A 24,870-nucleotide genomic window follows, 5' to 3' on the forward strand; every position below is an offset into this window, starting at 1 on the left:
ATGCAGAATCTGCCTAAGTGTAGGAACCTCCTGTCCGAGAAGCCGGACACACCTGGGGGTAGCCTTGGATATAAAACCATCTCAAATCACTTTTGTGCATGCCATGTGGACACACACAAGTTTTGGGGCCATTACCTAGATCCGATGCTCAATTTCTGACGAAACCCTAGTTCTGTTGACCGCGCGGTCTACCCCTTTGACTGCATCCCATCGGGGTCCCTCGGTGGGAATATGCCTCCATTTGAGCTTGTTTAGGTCATAGGTACATTTGGAAACAAGTATCATCCCATATGATATCAAGTTTCTCTCTGGTTCACCTCCGAGGGAGTTCCCCCCTATACATGCAAAATCTGCCTAAGTGTAGGAACCCCCTGTCCGAGAAGCCGGCCACACCTGGGGGGGTAGCCTTGGATATAAACCATCTAAAATCACTTTTGTGCATGCCATGTGGACACACACAAGTTTTGGGGCCATTCCCTAGATCCGATGCTCGATTTCTGACGAAACCCTAGTTCTGTTGACCGCGCGGTCTACCCCTTTGATCGCATCCCATCGGGGTCCCCGGTGGGCATATGCCTCCCTTTGAGCTTTGTTAGGTCATAGGTACATGTGGAAACAAGGATCATCCCATATGATCCCAAGTTTCTCTCCGGTTCACCTCCGAGGAGTTCCACGTATACATGCAGAATGCGCCTAAGTGTAGGAACCCCCTGTCCGAGAAGCCGGCCACACCTGGGGGGTAGCCTTGGATATAAAACCATCTCAAATCACTTTTGTGCATGTCATGTGGACACACACAAGTTTTGGGGCCATTCCCTAGATCCAGAGGCTCGATTTCTGACGAAACCCTAGTTCTGTTGACCGCGCGGTCTACCCCTTTGACTGCATCCCATCGGGGGTCCCCTGGTGGGCATATGCCTCTATTTGAGCTTGGTTAGGTCATAGGTACATGTGGTAACAAGGATCATCCCATATGATCCCAAGGTTCTCTCTTGTTCACTCCCGCCCTGCTACTTCTCTCCCGCCCTTTTTTTTCCCGCCCACCCTTTCCTGCTGCTTCTCTCTCGCCCTTTTTTTCCCGCCATGATTTCCCGCCAAGTTTTCCCGGCAAGTTTTCCCGCCCACCCTTTCCCGCCCATTCTCTCCCGCCAAGTTTTCCCGCCGTTTCAGCCCTTCGTCGGCCTATATATATATATATAGCCATGTCTTCTCCACTAACAACACCAGCAACATTTCTTCCCTCATCACTTCTCTCATCCAACAGCGCCACAAAATCCTCTGAGCTGAGCTACCGCTGAGATGGCTCCTCGTCGTCGTAGCAACACGGGCTTCATCAGCGTTCGCCTGCGGCCTGCGGGACATTTCGCGGCTGAAATCACCGCCGGTGGTACGTGTGTGTGGCTCGGCACCTTCTACACGAAGGAGGCTGTTGCCCGCGCATACGACGTTGCGGCTTGGAGGTTTGGCCGGCCGCGCCACGAAATGAACTTCCCGGAGGTCAGGTCTCTGACGGAAGCTCTGAGTTTCTCTACTGAGCCGCTACTTCGCTCACAGGGTGAAGCGCGGCGGTACAGGTCTGGCCAGCGCCGGATTGATACCACCGAGGCGGACGAGTAGTTCCTAGCACAATGGCGCAGAGACCATCCTGGAGCCGTCGAGGCAGAGCGCGCATTCTGGAAGGAGAAGCAGACGTACAGGAGAGAGAGGAGGGCGGGAAAGCGGCAGAGGAGGGCCGAATATGAAGTAGAGTACGCCAAAGGAGAGGCATCGACATGGGGGGAGGATGATGAACGGTGGTTTGGAACCTCTCAAGTACCGCTTCAGGGGACACCCCCAGTGAGGACGAAGATTTCGACTTCTGATTAATATGTGTGTGTGTCGAGTCCGTGTGTCTAGCGGGTCATGCGTCGACCCAGTGTTAAGTGCTTTGTTCGTGTGTGGGTGTAGTTCTTTAAATGTTTTGGTTCGTGTGTGGGTCTAGTTCTTTAAGTGTTTTGGTTCCTTTGTGGGTGTAGTTCTTTAAGTGTTTTGGTTCCTGTGTGGGTGTAGTTCTTTAAGTGTTTCGGTTCGTGTGTGGGTCTAGTTCTTTAAGCGCTTTGGTATGTGTGTGGGTCTAGTTATTTAAGTGTTTTCTATCGTGTATAGGTCTTAAGTTCTTAAATGTATCACTTTTGTGCATGCCATGTGGACACACACAAGTTTTGGGGCCATTCACCCCCTCCGAGGCTTGATTTCTGACGAAACCCTAGTTCTGTTGACCGCGCGGTCTACCCCTTTGACTGCATCCCATCGGGGGTCTCCCGGTGGGCATATGCCTCCATTTGAGCTTGGTTAGGTCATAGGTACATGTGGTAATAAGGATCATCCCATATGATCCCAAGTTTCTCTACGGTTCACCTCCGAGGGAGTTCCCCCCTATACATCCAGAATCTGCCTAGCTAAGTGTAGGAACCCCCTGTCCGAGAAGCCGGATACACCAAGTGCTAGCCCATGTATGCGATTCCGACGCTCCGATGGTTTGTATCTTGGGAAACCCTAGGGCGGGGACCCCGCAGATCTACCCATAGGGTTAGGGTTAGGGTTAGGATCCGGGTGAGGTTTAGGGTTACCAAAATGTTCGCAAAATGGAAAGTTGGCCCGCAGATGCAGGAAACCTAGGGCGGGAATGGCCTCGGTTAGGGTTAGGGTTGGAGTTAGGGTTAGCAATGGATTTTTTCCTAAATGTTTTAGGACATATGTACATCGATAGCAGAAGTTGGGCCTAGTGGCTCCGGTTGACCCGTCTGCGAAGAGCGTCACCCGTGGGAGCTACATATGCCATCTACGAATTCTTAAAAAGTAGAACCTTTTTTACGTAATTCATACTAGTAAATAAATAATAGAAACATAATATAAAGTAATATGAGAGAGAAAAAAATAAAAATAAACCTATATGCCGAGGGTGGCCGTTGGCATAGGGGAGCCATGCCCTATGCCGAGGGTAGCCCTCGGCGTCTGTCTGACGCCGTGAGCGGGCGGTGACGGCGCGGGTGCGAGGGCAAGAGATGCCGGTGCTACGCCGAGGGCTAGGTTGACGCCGACGGCTGCCCTCGGCGTAGCCTCCTCTACGCCGACGGTAAGTGTACGCCGACGGTCGTCTTCCGGTGGTGCCCTGGCGAGGAGGTACGCCGACGGCCCCGATAAAAAGCCCTTGGCCTAGAGTCTGGCCGTCGGCGTCTAGCTCCATTCCTGTAGTGCGATTTTGATGTCGATTTCTGCATTGTGTTCACCAAAATTTGAAGGTTGTGGAGATCTGGATTAGGAATTGGAATTTCAAAAATTGGATTTTAACTAATCTGAGGACCGTTCTAGTCTTTAATTGGTCTAGTGCCATGCCCTCTGGGAGAAGAAATCGATCCATCCAGGATTGGCGCGATGCGGAAGGAGAGATAAAGTGATGTCTGAAATAATATGCATTTTCATGCATTGTAAGGAACTATTCTTCTTGGGGTCTCTATATAGAAGTACATAGTGCCATAGTGGGGAGACATGGAGGACGAGACAAGTAATGATTCATTTAAACTTAATTTTCACAAAAATAAGCATAATAATCTATCTCTAGAGTTTGCATGAAATACATAAATTTACTTCTAAGAGTTATAACTGGATGTCTTCATCTTATCTAGGGATACCTAGTTCAATGTAAGCTTAATCAAGTTTGTTCCCTATGCCCAAGATGAAACATCGTGTAAATATTTTTTTTCATCCTAGGAAAACCTGAGCTCCATATCAATTATATTTCAAAAATACATTTTCAAAAATTGGAATATATGTAATAATTTTAAAAACAAAATATTAAGTACTAGCTTCTCTACGAATATCACGGGAAGACTTACATAGTTTTTCCCCGTGCAAAAAGATTAAGTGGTGCAAACGGACTGCTCTAAGTTACTAACAACCTTAAAAAAAATTTAAACTTGCAAGTTATGCATAAATAGAATCAAGGAAATTCGTGTTCAAACAGTACTCAAAAGTTAGGTCGTATGATTTTTTTGACAACTTTTCAAATTTAGAAATATGATCTTTTCTACTGAGCTCCTATTGTTATTTCCGCAGTGGCTTTATCCTAGTTTAACTTCTGCGAGCCACAAGCTGAAGCTAGCACAAACAAGTGTAGTATTTGATAGTCTTAATTTAGGGATAGTTGTTCTGTAATCGGAGTACTTAACTTGAAAATTATATTCGTTGTAGGTATTGAAAGACAACACTGAACAAATTTGTTTTCACCCGGCTATGATGGAGCAAGCAAAGATTATCCTAAAGAAGTGTGGTGGACTTCCCCTTGCAATATCAACCATAGGTGGATTTCTAGCAACTAAGCCAAAAACTGCTGTTGAATGGAGAATGATGAATGATCGTATTAGTGCTGAACTAGAGATCAATCCTGAACTTAGGACAATAAAGACAGTTCTTATGAGGAGCTACGATGGTTTGCCATATTATCTCAAGTCTGCTTTCCTATACCTATCAATATTTCAAGAAGATCAAGTAATTATGTTGAATCGTCTAGTGAGGCGGTGGATTGCAGAGGGATACTCACGAGACATTCATGGCATCACTGCCGAGCAGCTCGGTCGTAGGTACTTTGAAGAGCTTTTGGATAGGAGTATGATCCTGCCAGGGGAAGATGTAAATGATTACAATGGCAAAATTAATTCTTGCCAACTTCATGATATCATCAGGGAGATATGCATCTCAAAGGCGAGAGAGGAAAACCTTGTCTTCAAACTGGAGGATGGGTGTTGTTTGAGTAGCACACAAGGTCCAATACGCCATCTTGTCATAGGCAGCAACTGGAAAAGGGATGGAGATGCATTGCCGGGTGTGCTGGACTTGTATCACGTACGGTCAATGACCGTGTTTGGAGACTGGAGACCGTTTTTCATCTCTGAGAATATGAGGTTCCTCCGAGTGCTCGATTTGGAAGACACGCTAGGGTTGAGAGATCATCATCTTGACTGTGTCGGAAAACTCCACCACCTCAAGTACCTTTCTCTACGAGGATGTTTGAATATTTACCGTTTGCCTAATTCTGTGGGGAATTTGCGGCACCTCCAAACACTTGATGTTAGAGGTACACACATATTTGAGCTGCCAAGAACAATCACCAATCTTGGGATGCTACAGAACCTTCGTGTATCGGTAGGCCATACCAATGTCAAGGGAGAGGAGGGCATAGAAGCTAAGTACGATTGGTACGTTCATGATATTGTCCCCTCCGAGATTGACTCATGTTGCCTTTGGATGACTACGGTTCCTGTTTTATTGAGACCACAAGTTGTAGCTGGTGGTTTGAACAGGCGTGATGTACTCAATCTGTTCCGCTATGAGCTTTATGACAACAAGCTGCGTGGTGCTAAAGTTCCTAGAGGAATTGGTCAGCTGAAGGCCCTGCACAAACTAGATGGTGCCCGTGTTGAGGGGAATGCCACCGTAAAAGAGTTGAGAGAGCTTACTGAATTGCGTAAGCTTGGAGTGGTTGGTATCAGCAGCAAAAACAACATGGAGTTCTGGTCTGCTATTGCTGGTCACTATCATCTTCGATCTCTTTCAATGAGAGGAAATTCATTGGTGGATGAGTTAGATGGTTGTCTGGGTGAGGGTTTGTCGCCACCAAGCTGGCTTGAGAGCCTCAAGCTGTACGGTAAGCTCGTCAGGGTAAAAGATTGGATCCCTCAGCTTCAGAATCTCTGCAAGTTGGTGCTGGATTGCAGCTGTTTGGAGCAACATGATGCCATACAAGCCCTTGGGGTGCTTCCAAATCTAGCAGTTCTACGCCTGAAGAAGTATTCATTCGTGGGGAAACAGCTCCATTTCCAAAACTCGGCTTGCCCGAGTCTCGTGGTGCTGGAGCTTCTTTCCTTATCAAACCTTGAATCAGTGCTGTTTGAAGAAGATGCAATGCCTAGGCTCGAGCTGCTACAAGTTAGTACTTGCCGCAGTCTGAAGAAAATCTCCGGGCTATCAGTTCTCACAAGCCTCAAGGAAATTAGGCTGGGTTATCTTGCGCAATTCATGAAGCCAGAGATGCTGAGCCAGCTAGGAGAGCGTCAGAAGCACGTCGTCGTGAAAAATGTATGAATTCCACAGATGTGTGTATCTTTCCCTTCTTCTCCTTCTTGTTTGTTGGATGGAGTAGTACTACCGTAATAATATCTGTCGTTGTATATATTTCGGGGACCAGTGTAGATGGGCTCCGAACTTATAATGGCTGATTTACATATTATTCTAAACATGTAATCCTGTTGCGATTGGAGCATATTTTTCTGGGCAGAGTTAAATTTTCTGTGGTCGAGTGGGCGTCGTTCTCCGTGTCCCAGACCCAGGTGACCAGGTCGCGCCTCCCTCGCCTCAATCCCTCCTGTCCCAGGTCGCGCCTCCCTCCGTCCTTTGCCGCTCCAACTCGCCTCTCCGGTCGCCGCACCACGTCCTCTGGGCTCTGGTGGCCGATCGCCGCCCACGCCCAGCGCCCTCTGGTCCGGCGGCCTCGCTCGCTTCGATCCCTGCCGCAGTGCTGCTGCTCTGCTCGGTATGTAGCTGTGGCTCTGGAATTGCAACCCAATTGAGTTATTAAATTCAGAGCTGTGAAGTTTACAGGCTTTACCTGCATCGTATTTTCGGCTCTGCACTTTTTCAATCTTCCAATGTTGTGGTGTTTGCAGGTCACTAACGTTTGGCGCGTTCATTTGTATAAGTGTTCTGTGGCTCACGGGGTGCATATTTCCAAGGTAGCCACTATATATCTTTGTTGCTAGCTATTTTTCATCAGTGTCGTTTCATTTTCAGTTTAATTTCTTATTGCGGATTAGTTTTTATTCAGCTATAAGAGAGCTTTCATTAGGTAGCCCCTCTGGGCAGTATAACCATGAGACTTACTTTAGATCCTGTAGGGACTATTCGATATTGTTTTTGTTGTAGCGATTGCTACTATCCCAGTCCTTGGAACAATGCATTCAAGGTTTTCAGATATTTGACGATGTGGAAGCCTTTTGGCTTGGGCACCAAAACGGCAAAAAAATGCCAATAAAAAGAAGAAAAAAAGATAGTACACTGCAGTAGCAGGTTATTCGTTTAAAATGCACAATTTTTTAGCTCCTCTTCTTTACCATTAAGTGATCCGTTCAATGAATTATGGCTTCAAAATTTACTTTTTATTCTATGTTTAAGCATTTGTATATGAATAAAAGACAAATAATCAGGCGTCTTGCTTTCATTGTAGGAGGACTAACATGTGTTAAGAATCCGACACTTTAGTCAGCATCGATTCTGTCCATTAGTGTTGGTGATCGCTGGCTTGTTATTGTTGTTGCTAACTTATGTGTCTCTTTTCCATTGACCAAAAGAAAGATTCGGAAGTTCTCAAATACAGTATGAAAATTGCAGGATGATGGCTTTACCGAACTCCCTAGAAAACGTCGGTAGTGGTAAATACATTTCATTGCTTTGTTTAATTCATTGTTTCTTAACATGTCTACAGTAATTATCAATGAGAACCTCTTTCATTTTCTTTTTTTCTTGGCATACAATTAGGTGTCTTAGCATTTGTTTGCTTTTAGATTGCAAGTTTATTTGCTACTTATTTATCAGTAACTAATATCAGCTTATTTGAAATGTAAGTTTGTAAATGGACAACATACTATGTTTGGAAAGGATTATCTTAATAAAATAATCAACAACCACATAGTGTTCTGGAGAACAATGCTGCATAAATTGGAAATTAATTCACAGTTCATGAGTTGGGTACTTTAGATTTACTTATCTGAATAAGATGTTCAGTATGGCATGGTTCGGGGACCAACTTGTGTCTTCATTTCTTAATAATAACATAAAAGTTTGACATACTTGGCTTCCTAATAACCTAATTACAAGAAGCACGCTCTTTATGAGTCATTTACATTTAGCTTTTTGTTTACTATGGATAAACCGATTAGGCTATATATGTAAAGTTAATTCTCTCACTAAAAATGGTCTAAAGTTTGTTGGATGTCACTTTCTTTACACATAGACATATGGATATGGAATTGTGTGAATTTAATTCATAACTCATGCCTGCGACTACAATTCGATTTAAAATATTCCTCCTGCAGTAAATGCATCCTTAATATTGTTATTTTAAAGCCAAGAAATAATTGCTCATTTGAAAGTGCTATAGGAGTCATAAGAGGATAAGTACAAGCTTAAAGGCCTATGTTGCAATGAACCCGTTGATTTTAGTGACTATATATTATATTATTACACTATTGACCAAAAGAACATGGTGTCTTCATGATTTATTCTCTATCAATCTTCCATCAGATTGTTAAGATTCAATTATCTTCTCGGTTGCCTGGGAGATGCAAGGTAACATGCGAATTTTAAAGCTAAGTGATTCTATTTAAGTCAAATAAATTTGCCCATTCAGTATCATGTGCTCTCCGTAGCAATATGATACCTCTCTCTTTGCAGCTATTTGACTTTATACCAGATATGAAACATCAATACGCTTAATACTTTTTCGGAATCCTATGAATGTGTTGATTCAATGATTATGGTAGGAATAATATAGGCTGGAAAGGTAAAAGTGATATGTATATTGCAAGCGACACATGGATTCTTATCCCAGATTTAAATTTTGTTTATGGACTTTTCACCATATGAGATCTTCTTTTCTTAAGTACAACTATTAAATCTTTCAGAACTCTAAATAACAACAAGAAGCTGATTTGTCTTTCCTTAATTAGGATTTATGTCTAATGGAATGTGTTTCGTATTTGCAAGTGTTATAAACTGGCACAAATGTCTCGGAAAAAGGAAGTATGTCCTAAATTCAACCATTTGGCTTCCACGTGTCAATTATGAGTTGGTGTTTAAATCTATCAAAAAATAAAGTAAACTATGAATTTTTTTAGTATTGAAGGAAATGTTCTGCCATGAGCAGGTTCATGCATGATCTCATATGTTTTCGTAGTATTATACCTGCAGTTTATTTCAGTGGTATGTAGGTTGACGGGGCTAGGTGAGGTTGTTGATGGCAGTGGTTTGTAGGTTGCTGGTAGCGTGGTTGCATGCTTTCTTTTTCACAATGTGTCCCCATCCTTTAATTTTTGTTCTGATCTCAGGGTTTTTTCTGCGGTACTTTGTTGCTGCTCCTACTTATGTTTTGATGTGGCCGATTGGGTGTTCTTGGTCACCTGATGGTGGCAAGACGATTCACGGAAGTCGCTACGATCATTGCGTACTGGTGATTTCAAATCATGCATTCACCTCTTGATGTCCTGTTTTTTCTTTGAAACCATTGTGCATGTTTATGTTGTCTCTTCTGCATTTTCACTCACATATATACCTGCTGCCGTTGGTAGTGCTAAGAAAGCTAATCTTCTCTTTCTTAATAGATGGCCCCATTTTCCTGGTCTCACAGTGAGCCACGTAGCCTTATTACCTTGCACATCGTCGTGGTGACTCGTGAGTAGCTTCCCCTTGGTTCGGACCGTCATGGGCTGTAGCTTCAGACTGATATGGGCTGGGATTATGTTGTTCGGCTAGCAAATGGGCTACATTTTCGTTCGTCGGCTCACAAGCTCGATGGCCGACTCGCTGGACGTTTTGTCTACTCGCTGGACGTTTTCGCAAAAAAAAAGTCAGCAACCTAGCTATTTTGTTCGGCTTCCTCCCCGCCGCCAACGTCCGTCCTCCGCCCAACGAATGTGCTGCCGCGACATAATGCTCATGAAATTACTACGTGTTAAATCCGGGCATTCAACAACCGAAAACTTCTCAATGGAGCTCATTCCCCGCCGCCCTTGCCTCCAGCCTTAAAAAGCAAGCCATGCTGACATCCGCATCCACACCAATTACTCCCCATCCTATTCCCTCCTTTACTTTTTACAATCCCTCGGTACATCTTCCTAATCTGTAAGGTTCATCTCCGGCTGGAAAAGCGCTGGACGGTCTACCTACACCTGATTCCATCGGATTGTCAGCTGCTACCTTGGGCCCTCCTGGTTTATTTGGATTTCTTGCCTCTCAGTCTGCTCGCTGGAGATTTCTGGGTCTGATGGCCTGCATGCGGACAGATTCTTGCCTGAGTGCATGTTGTTTGTTTTTCAGGTAAGTATTGGCTACATATGGCAAAACAAATTGAATGGGGCTGGAGCATATCCTTGAGTTCCTTTTTTTTTATCGCAGAATGAAGATTTTATGAGTCAAATGAAGATTTTATGACCCAGATTGTATTTCAGCTTTGCAAGCCGGTGTTGGATCAGATGCAAATACAGGAATTATCACCGCTTACCTTTTTATCGCAGTTTTTATAACCTATATATTCGTTATTTCAGGTATAGAAAATGCCAGGTTGTTCATGCAGCAATAGGCTCACCATCTTGGCTGATTTTCTGCTGTACATGCGCTGTATGCTGTAAGCACGAACGGTCCTTTCTCTTACCAATCTTTCTTTTCACTTTTCATATTTCACATATCTTTGGATAACCTAATATATGTTTCCTTTCCTTTCTCTGAACGCAGAGTAAGGTCTCTCTACAATCTCCTGCTAGATTGTTGTTCCCCAAATTCCATTGCAGGTTTGCCTAATGTCTTCAACAATTGCCTTGCCTACTCCCGATCCATCTAGCTTTGTTGTTGTACTAATAAAAGAGTAGTCCCTCCCTCAAAAATTAAAAATAAAAGAGTAGTCCCAATGAAAATGGTCTGTTATATTTTCATATGCAGTTTTGGACATGTGATGTTGCCATATAGTTTGTTTTCTTTCATTACGCTTGAAAGCTCACATGGACCTTTGGCAGAATGGCAGATATACATTCATCCTCCCTGACTGATACAAACAATTGGTATGTCAAGACACATGTTTATAAGGAATGGTCGTTATTCTTCTATCTTTGCAAGACTGCATTTTTATATTCGATACACCTTACCCAAAAAGCTAGCTTTAAAGGCTCTTATTTTCAAAATGGCTTCCACAGGTGGCACTGGAAGCATGCGCCAGTGAAGCGTTGTAATCCTCTATCAAGTAGTGACGAACAACACAACAGCTGAGCTATCATATATTGTACTCATAAAATATTCAGGTTTCAGAGGCTCACAGGAGATAGTGATGAACCGAGTTCATGTACGGAAGAAACTCATTTTGATCCATTTCCTGAAGGGACAGATTGTTTGGTGGCTTGATGCAGATTTGTTCTTCTTCTTTTTTCCATTGGTGTGGGTTGTGTCATAAGAGCGAAGGAAAAAATCCGCCGTGTCCAGTTACTGTCGTGGCATTTTGCCTGTCTATGTTGTTGTGCAAATTTGGTTAGTATTTGACATCAGCCTAAAAGGTGTTTTCCATGTATCAATGTTCCAGCTTGGCTCTCTCCAGTTACTTGGTGCAATTGTTATTTTAATATTTATTTATTCCGTTCGTATTGATCTCCCTACTATGAGGACATATGTATGATTGTTGTGAATGTTCACTTCATATGTTCAAGCATATATTAAAAGGTGTCTTGCTACTATGTATTCTACCGCGAACTCAAACTGTATATTAGTCTAAAATTTTCAGATATATTTGCCGACACAACTAAAGAATGGCAAGCACCCATTAGCCAGCTTTATACTGTCGACATTTTCCATGCGAACAGAAGAATATTAAAAGTTCCTACTTATCTAATAAGTATAAACAATATTAAAAACTGTAAATCGGTGAATCACCTCAAAACATCCCATAAGTTCATACTATCCACCCTATTCTCTTTTCATCTGTTTATTTTCTTTGAAGGTGTTTTGTCTATTTGTTATCTACGCTTCAACATAAGTGCAAATATTCCGCTACAACGCGCGGGGTGTCATCTAGTATATCTAAATCCTCAGTCACTACGTCTTTGGCATCAAACCTGGTGTAAGAAAAAAACAGATTTGATATAGTTTGTTTGATCACGTTTTGAATGTTAGATAGATACTTAAGTTAAAAATCAACATTGGTTATAGTTACTGCAGTGATATTCTGATTATATGTTCTCTTCACGTAGTCATCTACTGAGTATTTCGTGAGTAAGCGTACTGCCAGCAGTTTACTGGTCCTCGAGATGGAGATGCCTCGTGTGTCATAATTCTGTATCTATTATGCAACAATGGGTTGGCATAGACAATGTAACCTCATAGATCGAAGGTCTTATTGCTTAGACTTCATGATGTAGTTTACTGATTGACAGTACCACGTGACCTACCGTTGGTTTCTATCGAAATGTAACTCCTCTAAACTTTGAGCTGAGTGGATGACCCTGACTACTCGCTACTCAGGGCATCCCCATGAGATGTATTACAGTCATTAGATCTTCGTATGAAATCATCTGATTTGCCCAATCAGGCTGGTGTGATATGAATTTTGTTATTATGATATATCGTATATTTTTTTAAGGATGACTTAGACCTCCTTGGCAAGGCCTCTCCACAAGGAAATCTTATACTGACATCATAGCTTTGGTGAATTATTTCCCTTAACCTTTAGCTTAGAGGCCAAAAAGCCATGTATTTTATTAGCTCTTAGTTTAGAAATATGCAGTGGGTTTCCCCACTATTCAGCATCAAATTTTTGTTTATCTCTTTAGCGGTTTAGCCAACACTGGGAGTTAGTCTGTTAGTGGGTGGCTCGGTCTAGAGGTGCTCATCAGACTTGTTACGAAGTTTTTTATATGCATTATGATATGTTTTCTGGTCCTCTGATGAGTAATGACGATAATGTTGTGAATTTCCACATCATCGATGGTGAAATCCTGCTCACTTTGCCCCAAAATTTCACAATAATTCTATATTTTTCTTGAATTTAATTATTTGTACCCATTAAGTTGGGTTAGATACTCTTCTGCAGAAATTGAGCGGGAATTATACCAGTACCATTGTCATTGTTGCATGCTTACACATTCATGAGTATTTGTGAGTTGATTATTTTGCCACTGGCTTATGCACTTAATACACAAAATTTACTTGCAGAATCAGTTGTTCACATTATTACTAATCTTTGCTGCATGAATATGAGCAATTGTATAATCTCTAAAAATAACTTATGATGTTTTTGTTTAACATGGAAAGCTTAGTAATAATGTAAATTCTAACATGAATATCTCAATTATTCTAATGCAAAAACTAGGATGGATTAACTGGTTTTAGATATGGGGCGGCTTTATAATGAGGGCAATGCATGGGTCCTCAAAAGCAAGCACACCCTAAACTGGACCTAGGAATGTGTTTTTTGTATTTTATCCTCCGGTCAGCCGTCTAGGCCATCCTCATCGAGAAGCAAGAGGCGACCAAGAAATATATATATTCTAATGCAAACACTAGGATGGATTAGCTGGTTTTAGATATGGGGCGGCTTTTGAATGAGCGCAATGCCTGGGTCCTCAAAAGCAAGCACGCTCCAAACTGACCTAGGAATGTGTTGTTTTTGTATTTCATCCTCCAGTCAGCCCTCTAGGCCATCCTCATTGAGAAGCAAGAGGCGACCGAGAAACAAGGAGTGCCACCACAGATGGTAACACTAGAAACACTTACGCGTTTCGTCTAGTACATATTAAATGCTGAAACTCTACTAGCCTATAGGGATCTGGCAACGTAGATGAAAATACATGACAAGTAGGTGGGCCTGGAAAACGTGATTGATTTACTACGCTGCATCGGCCGAATTACCTTTACCGAATGGCTGTCTCACCCTCACCTATAAACAGTGCCACCCTTGGTTGCGGCGTGACTCAAACAAGTGCATCGGAGTCGGACTAGAGCTTCTTTTGAAGTTCTCATTGCCGCCAAAACACCACACGAGCGGAGAATGGGAATTGTTTTTCGAAGCAGCAGATAATATGCATTTGCAGTTGCAGACCAAGGCGACCGACCGAGTCGGAAGCAGTTTGCGCATTGGAAGAACTTTGGCATCTCCTTGGAAATACGGGTTTGGTACTCGCAATAAAACGTCTGTGGGACAAACTGTATGCAGAGATCATGTGTGGTTGGTGTTGGTAAAAAAATGAAGTGATCCGTACTGCATTACTACCTCTGTTAGGGGTTATAAGGTCAGCATGGATTTCTAGGGCCAATTTAACCAACATAACATCTCTTCTCTACTATTTAAAAAGAACGAACATGTTCTCCCTTCTCCCCCAGTTTGGTCGTCCTTCGTCATGGGGCGCGCGAGCCAAATGGGCCAAAGCCCAGCAAATCCCAGGCCGCTAATTCCTCCCTTGAATAGCGCTTCCAGTCATCTCCCTTGCGCCTACGCCTCGCCCCGTCGGGTGTCGGCTGCCCTAATTTCTCCCGTCGCTGCCTGGATCTACACCCTGCCGCCGCATGAAGGAACCAGGGATACGACCCAGATCTTCCATGAACCGTCGCTGAGGACGATACCAATTGTAAGTTTCTAGCCGTATATTTGCTGCCAGGACGGAGCCGCCGCAACCTGGGTCTGCTGGCGCTCGCTGCCATCTAAACGAGGCTCCTCGCTGAGGAGAACTTTGGCCTGGTGTTCTCGCCGCTGTTCATCTATATCGATCTTGCTTACCTGTGTCATCTCCAGCGTGTCCGATGATTCGTTCAACGACCAGTTCCGGCTACGATGGGCAGCATGTCTGTATTCACGGGCAGCGTCATCTGGAGATATTCCAGCGCCAGCCAAGCCAACAACCATGAGGAGGAGCTGACAGGGTCCCTTGCTCGTGCAAAGGCTTATTTGGAATTAAGTAATATGTCCTCTATTTCATTTGCCCAAGATCCATTGTGCTATCTGGTTTGTTCGCTGGGAATTAGCAGATACTGAATCAAGGCTGCAGACCCGCGGAAGGCCAGCGCGGAGAACACAGACGACGACTGCTGCAAGCCTTTGATGCTTTTTGATTCCTCACTTTGACAAATACATCTGCAAAAACATCTGCCGACACCGCACGTCTTTCTGTCCACTTCTTTAGTGAGTATGCATTTCTTCAGAATTCAATAAAGTTCAGACAATATGTGCATATTGGTAAAAAAGGGCGATTGTTAGACTAATTTCTTTGCTGTGGATATGGTTTATGTATTTGTTCAAACATTGAATGCCATCAGTTTGTTTTTTCTATACTTCAGCTTGTATAGGCGACATGTTTCTTTCCTTGAATCGTTGTTCTCTGGAAGTTTGTACCATTTCACCAAATGGTTTATGTATTCCTTCCATGATTGGTTGGTATACAATAAGCTATTATTGACAAATGGATGGCTCATCACTGTTTCATGGGAAAATTGCTATAGGTTGTTTGAGACACACATCAGATTATAGCTTAGACTTTACATGGTGTCATTTATGATTTTTTTTCCCTTAACCTATGGCTTTTTCCTCTCTAGATCAAGTTTCCTTTATGTACCCTCGCCGAGACTCCGAGAACTGCAGCTCACTACATTGTGTATGCTCATTTGATCAAATGGGACGAGGTATTGTTCCTAGCTCTATAGTTTGCTTTTTAATTTATTTACTTTTGTAACAATTAGGTTCACTCTTGCAGGTTCACGGTGGAAAATATTTTGATGTTGATGATGCAGAACTTATCCAGTGGATTTATTCAGAGGTTTGCTCTATTGTGGTGACAAGTAATTTAGATAGTAGCCTTTCGTGTCTAATTTGCCATTCACACCAATAAATACTTTAAAGAGAGAAAAACTTTTTGGTATTTCTGGAGTTACATATTCTTTGACTCGGGTATGGTGTTTCTCCGTTTATTATCTAGCCCTACCATGTAATTTTATTTCTTCCTTGTCTATGCCACGGTTTAGTGTCATTAAACATCAAACCAATCGAACTTTATTATGTTAACTTCATATTCAAAAGGACCTAGCAATATGGTGCTGGGTAGTTGAAAATTACACTGTTGGGTTGGCCGAAGTTTCATGAGTGTGGATGGCACTGCAATTCAAATACAAAACCATTCATATAGAATACTAGCCCTGTCAAGATTATCTCGTTTCTCTGGCAGTTTCCCGTACCCCAATAATAGGCTTTTATGAAGCTACTCCCTGTGATCTAAATTACTTGTTGCCTAACCGGTGGGAGCACTAGATTTGCTGGTATAACTATTTCTATAGCTGGATTATGATGTGTGCAGTTTTGCGCTATGGGCAAGCTAGCACTAGGTAGTAGTATGTAACTCATTATTCCCTCCAGTAGTGGATCATGTTTAAAGAAGTTATAAGAATGGTGTTAATTCGTAAGTGTGGGTTATAGCTTGTTTAAATTATATTAATCAAGGGTCTTAATTCACCACAAAATAATTTTGAGCCTTCTCACAAAAGACTACTTCATTCCTTTTTCCTGGCTGGTCTTTATTTTTGCTTTACTGTAGAAATGATTTTCTTTATTTTATTTTTCGCGGGCACGCGAAAAGCGTGCCAAATCTTTATAGAAGGGAGCAACAAAAATTACAAGAAGCCATAGGGGGACGAACATCTGCCCTTGGCCAACCCACGCACACACCCAGAACTCAACACCTACTCGCTTTACTGTAGAAATGATTTTCTTTATTTTAGAAGTGATAGTTGAGCATATGCAGAAAAAAGGAAACTATTTGTATCTTTTTGTGTGGCCTTGCCTGTTGATATGTAGCTACTGATGGGATTATTAAAATTTCCTGGTTATGTAGTGTCGTTGGTTCGAACTCCTCTTATCTTACTATAAAATGATAGAGTACATTTCATGTACGCTCGCTCAGTGGACCGCATTAGCAATTTTTCAGCATTGAAAAATGGCTGCCTGTTTTTAGTTTATTTTCATCTGCGTTGCTACAGATGGTAAACTCGTAGCATAGAGAGAAACTTGTTGCCTTATGATTTGTTGTTTATAACATTTGTTGGAAGTATTTTTTCCAATTCAAATTTTCATTACAGATCCAATAAATCTGTCATACGATGAGTGATCTTTGCAAGATAACTGGACCAGAAGCTTTGGGATAGCAGCCATTCTGTTTTACTGAAACAACTTCCTAAAGTAGTGTTACATCAGATGGACAGAGGTAATCAGTTTTCACACCCTTTTTTGGTACTTCTATATTGAATATGATGGAGATTATTTTGTATAGCAGCAGCCACCGACATGAATGGTGGCAGAGATATTGTCCACTCCGTGACTTCTGCTTTCTCGACTAACAAGCAGGTCAAACCTCGGAATCTGATACCTTTGAATTTTAGTTTTCATTATTAGCAGTCAGTTCACCGCTTAGAAACTGCTAGGTTTATTCCTTGATTAATATTATGTTATTTTTCTTGCTGAAACCTACCTTTACTAGGTGCGCTAAACATAATAGGTATCTACTTATCTACAACACTTTCACTACATATTACTGATTTACAGATCATAATGGAACAAGTCAGTTTAAGAAAGCTAGACATCTTACTGATTTACGTGTTCAACGTGATTAGTTTTCTTATGGTTTGTTAACTATTTCTCTATGAAACTTTCATATTGCAGGATGCTCAGAAACTTTTAAAGATCCCTAGAAGAATAATGCTTGACAAAATTCTGAAGCAACTTGGATTTCCAGAGGCTCAGTATCAACGCACGATTTATGAAGACCACAAAGTCTCTGTGACTGTTATTTTCCAAACATCGAAACTGGCCTCTCAATGTTCCCTTGTCCCTATGACTATCTGGAGTCAAGTCCATGGATGGCATCTTAGCGGAACACACCGTTGCTGTAGCGGCTATTAGTTACATGGAGAGTGAAGCTAATACAATGATCAAAGATTTAAACTATGGCTGGTTAAAGCAATTAGAAGAGAACAAATCCCCCAGGTTTCAACTCAGGAAGGCAGACACTAAGGGTAAAAAACTTGCTTTCAAATATAAACTTTGTATATTGAAAGACATTTAACCAATCATCGATCAACATATGTGTTTCGTATATATTAGCTTAACTCTAATTGTATGCTCTTATGTGCATCCAGGTTGTGCGGACCTTTGAGCATTCCCCATGAACATGTCACATCTCATGTTGTAGCTTGAGTACAATCCTGCTTTTGAATGTTTGGTTAGATGACCTCCTTAATTATTTTGTATTAGTTGCACATGTTATCTTGAGTACAAAGTGGGCTATGTTTAGAAAGAGTCACAGAAGACAAAGAAACTCCAAAAGGGTCAAAACAAAAAAAAGAGGAAAAAAGGACACAATTCAATACCTATTTTTCTTTTTCTTTCACACATCCTCACTCATGAGTCTATCGATGGTCCAAGCATAGGAAGTTTAGTAGCCATTTGCCAGTAGAAATAGCAAAACTAGAGAGCATAAGTGTTGTTTCAAGTGGTACACAAAATAGCATTATATTGTCGTAACCAGAATCATCATCTAGAGTTTTCTAAGATACCCTTCACAAGTTTAAATGCCTTTCTTATAGTATTACAAAGAGTAACATTAGTCAGATTCATGCATGAAAGGTATATTTAATTCTTGCTCTCATCCTCGTAATAAATACTTTCCAACTCTTATGAGGATACATCGATGCCTAAAAAGAGTAGCATCTGCACCACCGACCCGCCGAGGGAGTTTCTTACCCTAGCCGTTATTGAAGATTTGGTAAGCCTCTTTTATATGTTTGAGACATAAGGCTAAGATTCAGGGTTGTCTCCAGATATTTATGAATATTAAAGTGTTGTTTGAACTAATTAAAAAAAGAAGTATTCCTTCAGTTGTACTTGTGTTTTCAGCATCCACATTTTGTGAGACAATAATGTATCCAAAAGGATAGGTTGTTGGGTTGGCAGTTATGACGGCCCAGAACATGCTTGGGAGTTACCGCGAAAGAGTAACAAGAAGATCTAGAACCACGCATACACACAACAATGATGTCTTGTTATTGCGTTCGGTATTATCATGTTGTAGTACATTTTGATATCGTTGATTCATTTTGAATTTTATAGTAAATTGTGAATTACATATGTGCCTTGAGAAATAAAATTTAAGGACCCGTAGCAACGCACGGGCATTTGTACTAGTTACAATACAAAAATTATGTCACTAGAAAGTACAACATCTAAACGTTCTAATGATACTATATGTTTTCTAATATATATCTTTATTAGATTATTAGTTAAATTTACAATATAAAGATACGTGGAAGGAGTGCCACAACTGGATATACTATACAACTGGAGTATCACACAACCTCCTACTTTTTCAGAGGAGCGCCTTCTTCGCGGCGGCACCAGCCATGCCCAACATGTTGCATGGCACTGCAGTCTGCAGCCAACAACATCCGCGATGTTGTACGCGTACTAATCCTCCAACAGCAACAAAAAAAAATGCATTAACCGCTTTCATCTATGCCCATATAGAAACATGTGGGTGTCGCATTCGTTGGGCTGCAAAACAATGTCACCAGCTAGCTAAGAACATCTCCAATCACGTCCCCTAAACCATTCCTTAAAGAGATTTTGGCGTGTTGGATGTTTGACCACCTCTACCACACGCTCCAAAGTCCTATTCGATCAGGCGCTGCCCAATACGATATTCGGCGTCCCAAGGTCATCCGTGCTGGGCGCCGGATCCGGACACAACTAAAAGCCACGCGGCGAGTGGCAGGTCTTCGGTGTCATCCACACAAAGAAATTCCATTTCTCTCGGATATGGTGTTTTGGCTCCTAGATCTAGATGCACCTATTATAAAAAAATGTATTTTAAATTTATTTCAAAATATTTAAAAATTTCGAAATAAAATCCTGAGTGTGCACACATATTCTATGTTAGGTCACAAAAGTTTGGCAAAAGAAAATTTTGTGTGCACTATGTAAAAAAGACAAAAAAAAAATGTCTCGTTAAAAGCTATTTTGGAGCGCTAGAAATTGTTTTTTTACACTACCAGAAAAAAAAAATCATCAAACTCAGTGTGCGAAAATATAATGTCGGGTGTACACCCTGATTTTTTTCAGAATTTTTAGACATTTTGAAATATGATTTTGAATAGTGGGTGCATCTACACATATGAGCCAAAGTAGATTTCCCATTTCTACCCCGCATTCTTTCATTTCTACCTCCAGCTGCTTCTTTCATTTCTCCCTCCCGCTGCTCATCCCTCCCACCCAGATCACCGCCTCCACTTGTAGACATGCCATCGGATAATCCCAAGAAGGCGGCAGCCAAACCATCGGACAAGGCGCCAGCGAAGAACGGGGTGAAGGCGCTCTTCACGAAGCCCCGGAAGGCGCCGACGCCGAAGACAAAGCTGGAGTCAATGATCCACGAGAAATGGGAGGCAGCCATTCGGCCGATTTGGCACATTTTCCGGACCCGGTTTGGGGATGCGACCAAAGATGCTCTAATTTCAGGGAAAAAAACGTCGGAAAGTTTATGCCTCTTGTAGAAACACGCGCCAGGATTCTGACAGTGAGCCAGGGTTTTGTAAATGGGCGTACAAACTTTAGATCTTATTATTGCTCCACTCATCATCGATTAGGATTAAATCATGGATAGAAGATGCACTCAATCTAGTCAAATAGGCAGCTCGGATAAGTTATTACTGTATCGGTATATCATCCACAGTTTCGATGGTATAATGCCTATATTTATTTCATTATTTGAACGTACCTCGTGTAGTTCTTTTCAATTTTTACGTTTCTTGTAAAAGTAAGACTTAAAGGATAGCGATAGTTTCAAAATGACATAAAGCAAAGAAATCATCCATACCGCTGTCTGTACTAGAGAGCATAAAACATTATCATTGTACCCCTGCATCATCCATGTACAACTATAGTTTCAAGCCAGCCTTGTAGCAGTATATTTTAACCACCCAGTCCTTGTATGGAACATACTGCTGTGAGATGAATCAACCATTGCCCCATGTTCACTGAAAAATCTGGCAGGAGTGTGGCACTTTGACATCAGAAAATGAAGAATAAATACAAAATGCATTTCTGCAGAAAGGCACGGCCAGTCTCAACTTTGGAACATAAGGCTTGGTGACACTTGGAACCCGTTCCTGATACATTGATCACTGAGGTTTGGCTTTGGCCGCTCATACAAGATGTGCCATTATAGACAAAAGGATTGGATATCAATGGCCAGTCCCGCGCGCAGCTACAGCCAGAAAAGAACCTTCCTAGTGCCCTCATGATTCCTCCTCGAGCATGTCAATGAAACGTCTTCCATCTGACTTCTGGAAGACTGACTTGTCGAAGTGCAAATCGTTAGTCGAGACCGCCTCAAATCTAGTCCAGAGTTCCTTCTTGAGTGTGGTTTCACCAGCATGCCTTCCCTTCAGGTTAGTGCTTTCCAAGCCTTTCCAGGGAGTACCAAGCAAGGCCTTGCTATGCACAGCTGGAGTTTGGATGGGATTGTCATCTGGAACTTCCTGCCTTACCTTCAGGTTATTACTTTCCAAACCTTTCCGGGGAGTACCAAGCAAGGCCTTCCTATGCACCGTTGAAGTTTGGATGGAATTGTGATCTGAAAGTTCCTGTCGCCCCTTCATTTTATTGCTTTCCAGACCTTTCCAAGGAGTGTCCTTTGCTGGAACTGGAATAGGCTTATCATCTGTTGGACTGGGATCCATTAACACACAGGTCTTGGGGGGTGACAAAAACCAGTCAAGAGCCTCATCAGCTTCTCTCCTTCGGCGTATATCTCCAGCGGGTAGATTAAACCCATACATGTCTGGATACCTTGATGCCAGATCCTTTTCATCAGACAACATGTCATCAGAGGCTGCAGAAGGCTTGTTGTCACTCTCAGCTGCTCCAGCACTGAGAACACCATCCTTGCTTGATCCCTCTGATATTGGAGAGAACACACGTTGTTTGCCTCGCAATGCTGTCTTCAGGCATGGACTAGGCAGTGCTATCCTGCTCTTCTGAATCGAGAAACTAAAAGGCGAAGACAGACCGTCTTCCGATGAGCCTTGCTTCGCTTTAATAAGATGAGGTGTCGCCGCAGTAGCCCTTGCTTCCTTTGCCTTCACGCTTTGCTCCAGATCAGGACGATTGTCATCAGAAATGGTCAGCTTCCAAACAGGCAAATTGGGAAGATTCAGCTCATCCATGCTGGCAGCAGTCTTCAACTGCGTTTTGGATGATCTTGGGCACCTAGATGAGCCTGCCTTTGTCTTTGGCAATGGTGTCAAGAGAAATAACTGCTTCCCACTCTCGACCATGCATGACCCGGTACGCCATGAAACAAGCGGTGAAGGCGAGACAATCAGGTCGGTCTCAGGTAAGGTGTTGCTGCTGGTGCAGACCAAGTTGTGCGAAGTTGATGTTGCCGGGCCTGCTTGGGGCAAGATGCTGTTGCTGGGGAACAACTTGTCATTCCCTTTTGCAGCAGATTTTGGAAAGACCTCCACGGGTTTCCTGGATGCATTCTCAGTTCTGGCTGGAGAAGCTTCAAGCGCTTGCTTAAGTCTCGAAGACCATTGCTGCGTAAGGAGAGCAGAAACAGTGATGAGGAGAGATAAGACATAATTAAAGGGCACACGGTCATGTCTATTTTCTTCAGAAAATAAGTGAAAGATTTGATGACAAGTGCTCACCTTCAAAGAAGAGTTGGTGTCTGACAGGAAGGCGCTGAAGGATTCGATCTCTTGTTCCCCTCTTCTGGATATCTTCTGGCAATGCAGAGCGCTGGAGACCAGCTCGTCGATCTAGATGAGGGAAAACAGGAAAAGACATTATAAGGGACATCAAACTGGTAAGCAAGCACGTCTGTAAGAGAACAAACCTACAGAGGAGTAGTACATCACGGACTAACTAACCAATAAGGAAGTCGCTAATCAGTTCATTCAAAGGGCAAACAATTGAGTGAGATTTCAACCCACATAGTAGTCTCCTTGCATAAAATCCCTATTTTGTTTTCTTTGGAGAAACTGTTCCTCCTTGCAATATCAGTTCAGAGCAGAGATGGCAAATCAGAAACGTAGACAGAACGCTGTACGAGAACACCAGACTTGCTTACAACAGATAGGATGGGAGGTTTTTCCAATCTACCATTTCTCTGTACGAACACAAGCACTAACTGCAGAAATCAGCAGTAATTCGCAGCCCCAAATCGCTACGGGCCCCGGATGGTACAGTATTCACCGATCGAGAGCGCCTGGGTGAATCCCGCCCGACCCGACCCCATCCAAACGATGAAAGTAACACCGAATCGATAGCAATCGGAGCCGCCATCTCGTCTCAAACGCGGCGGAGGCGCAAGAGCAGCACGCGGCATTACGGATCACGAATATGCCAGACTACCCGGCGAGGATGGAACAGAGGAAGGGGAGGATGGGGTGTGGCGGGCGGGCGGATCTACCTGGGACACGAGGCCGGCGAGACCGGAGCTGGCGAGGAGGAGGCGGTCGAGCGCCGGCTCGGCCGTGGCGGCGGACGCGGAGGGGGTCACGGCGGCGGCGGCGGGCGCGGCGGCGGCGGCGGGTTTGCGGCGAAGGGACCCCGGCGGGGGAGCGTGGGGCGTCCTGTTGCCGGAGAGGACGCGCAGGGGGCGCCGCCGCGCCGTGGACTTGGGTCCCTGGCTCTTCTGCATCGGAGGATTGGCCGATGGGGAGAGAGAGGGGCAGGAGGTGGGTGGCGGCCAACGGTCGGGAAGCGAGGGTGGATTTGAAACCCGTGCGGCTGCGGCTGTGCGCGTCGGTTTCCAGAAGGAGGCGCCGGGCGCGACACGGCAACCAAAGCCAACAAGGGTTTTCTCGCTTTGAGATTAGTGCGGGGCTACTGAGGGCCTTGCTTGGTTTTTTTTTGGCGTTAACTCTTGCCTCTATTATCCCAATAAACCAGGATTACAATCAGCCATCAGGCTGGTAGACAAGAACTCGGGACTATCGTTCAGCCAAACAGCTGAGGCACCATGGACACAAGCATAACGTGCACGTTCATGGGCCACAACATTTGCTGATCGACGAGCAACCAAAATCTCAAAAGAACTAAACTCTAAGGAAATATCGCTAATTTCACTAATGATAGGAGCAATCACTGCTCGGTGGTTCCCTCTCTCCATCCACAAACGCACAAGCTCTGAACTATCGGTCTCAGCAATGATCTTGACAAAACCCTGGGACCTTGCCGCTGCAACTGCATCTTGTAATGCAAGAGCTTCAATGATCAGCGGGTCAGTGATGCCCTGATACAATCTGCACCATGCACTTTTAAACCCATCTGTATCCCGTGCCACTCCACCAGTTGAAGCAATGCCCGCATCAGACCTAATCGCTCCGTCCGAGTTCACTTTGATGACGTCCGGAGGAGGTCCATGCCAGGTGAAGTTTGGTCTAGTGGTAGCATATTTCTTCTTCTTCAGGCCATCCAACAAGGCCAAAGTCTACGCAATATTATCAAGCTTGCTTTAAGCTGGACTATACCCTGAAACATCATGACTCCATTTGTTTCGAGAATCCCAAATGGCAGCCATTATCGATATAGTCAGAGTCCGGTCCAATCTCTCAAACGAGGGCTCACATAGAATGTCTTCTGCCCACGTAACAGGGTGCAACCGTGGTAATTTCAGGTTGAATGCATCCCTCGCAGCTGTCCAAAATAGCTGCGCGTGCGAGCACTCTACCAACGCATGCATTAAGGTTTCTGATGTTGCTTTACAAACCGGACAGGTATTATTAACTCTGACATGCCGCCTGGTGAGAGTCGCATAATCTGGCACAATGCCATTGAGAACTCTCCACCAAAAAACTCGTACCCGTGGTAGAACATCAAGTTTCCAAAGCTTTTTCCATTTTTCATCATCACTCGAGGGGGAGGCAGTAGGAACCTGTATCTCCACCTCTTGCTCCTTCGCATCAACTAGAGCACGATAAGCCGAACGTACTGAATAGATGCCCGACTTATCATGGGACCATGCCAGCCAATCCTCTCCTGCT

General features: G+C 43.3%; 2 protein-coding genes across 2 annotated transcripts in view; one reads left to right on the forward strand and one right to left on the reverse strand.

Moving 5' to 3' along the window:
* The window catches only part of LOC124648058 (disease resistance protein Pik-2-like), a 40,261-nt gene extending 34,141 nt beyond the window's left edge, over window positions 1–6,120 (forward strand). The window contains exons 2-3 of the mRNA XM_047187882.1: window positions 4,231–5,175; window positions 5,263–6,120. Of these exons, the coding sequence (XP_047043838.1) occupies window positions 4,231–5,175; window positions 5,263–6,120 (1,803 nt within the window). The remainder of the gene's footprint in view (window positions 1–4,230; window positions 5,176–5,262) is intronic.
* Window positions 6,121–21,114: 14,994 nt separating this feature from the next.
* LOC124649348 lies at window positions 21,115–23,525 on the reverse strand. The gene is made up of 3 exons (XM_047188997.1): window positions 23,295–23,525; window positions 22,531–22,641; window positions 21,115–22,416 (listed from the first exon to the last, which is right to left on the reverse strand). Exons 1-3 carry the CDS (start codon window positions 23,523–23,525, stop codon window positions 21,115–21,117), a joined length of 1,644 nt encoding a protein of 547 aa, XP_047044953.1.
* Between the last annotated feature and the right edge of the window lie 1,345 nt (window positions 23,526–24,870).

Source organism: Lolium rigidum, chromosome 4 (genome assembly GCF_022539505.1).
Source record: "Lolium rigidum isolate FL_2022 chromosome 4, APGP_CSIRO_Lrig_0.1, whole genome shotgun sequence".
In the NCBI taxonomy this organism is placed as follows: domain Eukaryota; kingdom Viridiplantae; phylum Streptophyta; class Magnoliopsida; order Poales; family Poaceae; genus Lolium; species Lolium rigidum.

What these genes read in the sequence shown, in the direction of transcription:
- LOC124649348 (XM_047188997.1), bottom strand. Translation starts at nt 23,525, where the DNA reads ATGCAGAAGAGCCAGGGACCCAAGTCCACGGCGCGGCGGCGCCCCCTG. An exon ending in TCGCCGGCCTCGTGTCCCAG is followed by an intron (nt 22,642 to 23,294) that starts GTAGATCCGCCC and finishes TCCCTCATCTAG; the next exon opens with ATCGACGAGCTGGTCTCCAG. An exon ending in ACACCAACTCTTCTTTGAAG is followed by an intron (nt 22,417 to 22,530) that starts GTGAGCACTTGT and finishes CTCCTTACGCAG; the next exon opens with CAATGGTCTTCGAGACTTAA.